A 4,539-nucleotide genomic window follows, 5' to 3' on the forward strand; every position below is an offset into this window, starting at 1 on the left:
GGCGACCCCGCCAAAGCATAGCTCGCCGCGGTCCCTCTCGCGTCCTGAGCCGACGGCCAGCCAGCCTGTGAGCAGCGAGCGTCTGCTGTGTGAGCTGGGCCTCCTGGGCTCCCCGCCCAGGGGACGATGGGGGGCCGGGGCCTGCTGACCGAGCTCCTTGCAGCCCCCAGAGGCACCCACCTGTGGGAGTTCATCCGGGACATCCTCATCCAGCCGGAGCTGAACGAGGGCCTGATGAAGTGGGAAGACAGGCAGGAGGGCGTCTTCAAGTTCCTGCGCTCCGAGGCCGTGGCCCAGCTGTGGGGCCAGAAGAAGAGGAACAGCAGCATGACCTACGAGAAGCTGAGCAGGGCCATGCGGTGAGGGCCCCGGGGGCCCGGGGGCAGCGGCCCGCTGTGGAGCAGGTGGTGGCAGGGAGGAGGCAGCTGCGAGGCCCAGGACCCCAGTGCCCCCAGACCCCCGCGAAGGCGCCTTGCAGCCCTCAAGTCCTGCGGCTTCGTGGCCAGCCCCAGATCACAGCGATGAGCACAGATGGACGGGCGCGGGACGCAGGGTCCAGGGCATAATTCGGGGGGGAGAACAGAAGGTCCAGGAAGTGGGTCAGGCACGGGTTGGTGGGGCCGGAGCCCAGAGGGCCAGGTCGCCCGAGGGACAGCCAGGCCGGGTGGGGCCAGAGCCCAGAGGGCCAGGTCGCCCGAGGGACAGCCAGGCTGGGCGGGGACACTGGGGGCACGGGCGCCTCTGACCTGTGCCCCGTGTCCGCATAGGTACTACTACAAGCGGGATATCCTGGAGCGGGTGGACGGCCGGCGGCTCGTCTACAAGTTCGGGAAGAACTCCAGCGGCTGGAAGGAGGAGGAGGTGGTCGGGAGTCAGGACTGAGGGTCCAGCTGGACCCGGGACAAATGCACGGACTCCGGGTGGACAGCCCCTCCTGAGAGGACTGCCGGCCAGCTCCCACTGTGCTGCGGGCGGAAGCCCAGGCTCTGGGTCTCCTCGCCACCTCCGTGTGGGACTACAAGCCGCAGTTCGAAGTGACTTATCTGCTGCCTGTACCGCACCTGCAGCTCCTTTACCTGGTGCCTCCTCAGGCCCAGTCCGGGCGCCTGGAGGCGAAGAGGCGGGAGGCCCAGGGCACGCGGGCGAGGACGGGACGGCCACCTGCCTGTGGCCTGGCCCCCACCCCCGTCAGCGCTGGCCTCGCAGGCGGGGGCCGAGCGCTCCCTAATTTATGTGCTGGAACTGCATCGGGTGTACAGAGAGATCTATTTTTCCTAAGACGTCCCCTCCTGCGCCTCCCCCACCCAGTGCCGGTGGCTGGACTGGCTGCTCTCCGTCCTCTGCTGGGCCGCGAGGGGTGGGGGTGCCGGGCCCCTCAGGGTGGCTGCCCAGCTTCCTCCGAGTGGCGGCAGAGGCCGCCAATAAAGTGCCTCCTGGGCTTTTGTAACGTTTGTCTTAGCTACCTGTGCGCTGAGGTGTGGCCCCCGGGCCAGCGAGGCCGCGGGCCCGGGGAAGGGACCGGGCAGGGGTCTGCAGGAGCCAGGGGAAGGTGGAGGCACACGTGCGGGTTTGCCACGCGCCGGGGGGCTGGCACAGGGAGGAGGCGGGCCGTAGACAGCCTCTCCCAGGGCCGGATGCAAGCAAGGCCTGGGCTCAGCCACGCTGGGGCCGTCGGGATGGGTCTGGGTGACCGGCGGGGGCCGCTTCCTCCCTGTGAGGCGGGGGTTGACCCATGTTCTGTGAGAAGTCCGGTGTGCGTGCCCCGCCTTGTGGAAGAGGCTCGTGACATCCCGCCAAGCTGGCCGTCAGCTGGCGGTGACCCGAGTCCCAGCTTTTTGTCATCGGACGTCAGTCCCGATCTTGCCGAGGGAGCAAGGGGGCACGACGGAGACGGGAAAGGGCGGCGGGGCCCCCCCGCGTCCGTGCCCAGCGCAGGCCACGCGCACGCGCTCATTTGGTCCCCTCCCAAGCGGAGCCCCGGGGGCTCGTCATGATGCAGCAGGTGGCGTCCAGGACGCCAGCCACCGGCCACGGCCCCTCGGGAGGACACTGCAGCCCGACCCAGGGGCCTCCGGCTCGCCCTCCGCAGGTCCGGGGACGGTCACTCGTCTGCCGTGCTGGTGCCGGAGCCTCTAGGTCGTGGGGAGCACACTTTGGATGGGGGCTGCACGTACGTGGCTTCTGGGGTGCTCGCACGCCATCGAGGTCAGCGGAACCCGGGCTCCTTGGGTGGCCCAGCCTAGCAGCGCCCGGGTTTCTCGACAATCCCCACATACTGGCCCTGCGCTTGCTTCTGCGCCCACGTTGTCTTGGGGGCCCCCAGAGGGAGGTGCCCCTGTTGCCAACAGTGGAGGGTGGGGCCGCCCCGTTTGTCCAGCTCCCAGGGGGCACTGCGGGAGCCCTGCTGGCCGGGCGGGAGGCGGGAGGCGGGAGGCGGGAGGCCTCTGGCGGAGGGAGGTGCCCCGGCGCCCACTGTGACCTTCGTCCTGTTTCGGTTTATGAGTGGTTTCCTCGCCCATTATCGCCTGTGGCCCGGCCACAGCCCTCTGACTGGAGCTGGCGGCTGGTCCAAGGTCGGTGGCGGTGAGGAGGGTTCCCGAGCCCAGGACGCCCGCCTCCAGCTGTGAGTGGCACGGTGCCCCGGCTGCTGCTGTGGGGGCGAGGGGCCTGGAGTCCTGGGCCGGGCTGGGCTGGCAGGAGGGGACGGGTCCCCCGCCTCCAACGAGACATGCTCCGTACTCAGGTGTCTTTGTCCTGACGCTGCTCCCCACCCTCTCACCCTGGGACCTGCAGAGCTGGGCACAGAGCCCCAGACCAGCCTGCTCACCCCTCCAGGGCGCCCTCTCTGTGGGTGTCAGCCAGCCTCGCTCCCAAGTCTCACCAGCCCAGGGGCCACTGCAAGCTCCCCCAGAGTCCCCGGGGTGGCCTCTCACTGGGTGTGGCCAGGCTGCTTCGATCCTGCCCTGAGCTGCTGGTCACCTCTTATCGGCCTCTATGGGATCGGGTGTGCTGCTGGGCAGGTCACAGGGAGGTCACCCGAAGGAGTTTGGGTGTGCCTGCCTGCGGGCCCTCCCGGGACACTTCCCGGATCCCCCCACCCACCCCTACCGGCTAGGGACATGCAGCTTGACCCGCCCTGCTGGTGAGGCCGGTAAGGCCACTGTTTTTACGGAGGGGTCTGTTTCAATCCACCTCTTTATACCAGTTGTCTGTTTACACGCCTTCTCCCTGACTGGTTACTCATCCCAGCCCCCTGCACAGCGCCTGGCAGAGAAGGTGCTGGATAAATATTTGTTAACCGGCCCTGTGACTCTCCCTGCCCCCCACGCCCCCTCAGCACACACACTGATACCCAGTGACACACACATCAGCCACACACAGCAGCCACAAGCGCACACGTCACAGTCACACACACGCGGCCACACGTACACACAGCCACACGCACACACGTCACAGTCATGCACGCACATCAGTCACACACACATCACAGTCACGCACACACATCAGTCGCACGTCACAGCCACACGCACACACATCACAGCCACGGACACACAGCTACACACACACGACACACATCACAGTGGCGTGCACACACGACACATCGGTCACGCACGCATCACACTCGCACACGTATCACACTCGCACATGCACACGCACGCGCACACACACAGCCCCTGCGGGTGACCCCCAGGTGCACCTGGCCTCAGCCCTCTATTTAAGTGGCTCCTCTCCCCCCGGACCCAGCCGGCCCTGCTGGAAGCACCTCCTGGCCTCCTTCCCCTGTGCCCGCCTACCACCCGACCCGGTGCAGAACCGCAGGGCCCTGTGCACAATGAAAACCTGGGCCCTTGTGAAAGCTACGGAAGATTCCAGAGCATAAGCCAAGCCTGGGGCCCCTCTGAGCATGGTCCCCGGTCTGAGGGCACAGGCCATCGGCTCGCCCGCACCGCCAGCCTGCTGCCTCTGACCTCGGGCCTTTCAGAGCGGGCCGGACCCCCCTGCCCCCCGTGGCAGGGGCACTGCCGCAGTCACAACACAGGAATAAGTTGCCAACTTTTAAAAATCAGGACAGTTCTCAGAGAACAAGCTGGACACGTGTTTTCTCTTCAGAAATGGGGGAATCTGGCAGTGCTGACGTGTCGGGAACTGAGGCAGCCCCTTCCACCGGGAGGGCTGGAGCTGGGCCAGGGCCCTGGACTCTTACTTGGGGGGGGGCCGTTGCCTTTTCCCCTTCTTTTTGGCCCGGTTGGGGTTGGGGCTTTTTGGGGCTTCTTGGGGCCGGGATTTTCATTGCGGCCTTTTGGGCGGGCCCCGGGGGCCGGGGGGGGCCGGTGCCCCGTGCACCAGCCCTGCCCATCCTTCCGCCCTTCATCCATCTCTTCGCAGGAAGAACGGCCCCGAGCCGGTCCCTTGACCATCTACATCATAGAACAGCGTGCGCTCCAGCCGAGACAGCCCCGTTTTGTGGACGAGCGAATGGGCTCCGAGAAGGAAGGCAACTCGCTCAAAGTCGTACAACGTGCTGCCTTATCGAGCCCA

The 4,539-nt window shown here is 66.9% G+C and overlaps 1 protein-coding gene across 1 annotated transcript in view; it reads left to right on the forward strand.

The window, feature by feature from the left end:
* Positions 1-1,458, forward strand: part of ELF3 (E74 like ETS transcription factor 3) — a 4,001-nt gene extending 2,543 nt beyond the window's left edge. Inside the window, 3 exon segments of the mRNA XM_023534783.1 lie at positions 17-158; positions 161-359; positions 768-1,458. Coding sequence (XP_023390551.1) covers positions 17-158; positions 161-359; positions 768-882 — 456 coding nt within the window. The 3' untranslated portion in view covers positions 883-1,458.
* The last annotated feature ends 3,081 nt before the right edge of the window (positions 1,459-4,539 follow it).

This window comes from Pteropus vampyrus, unplaced genomic scaffold (assembly GCF_000151845.1).
Source record: "Pteropus vampyrus isolate Shadow unplaced genomic scaffold, Pvam_2.0 Scaffold131, whole genome shotgun sequence".
Taxonomy (NCBI): Eukaryota; Metazoa; Chordata; class Mammalia; order Chiroptera; family Pteropodidae; genus Pteropus; species Pteropus vampyrus.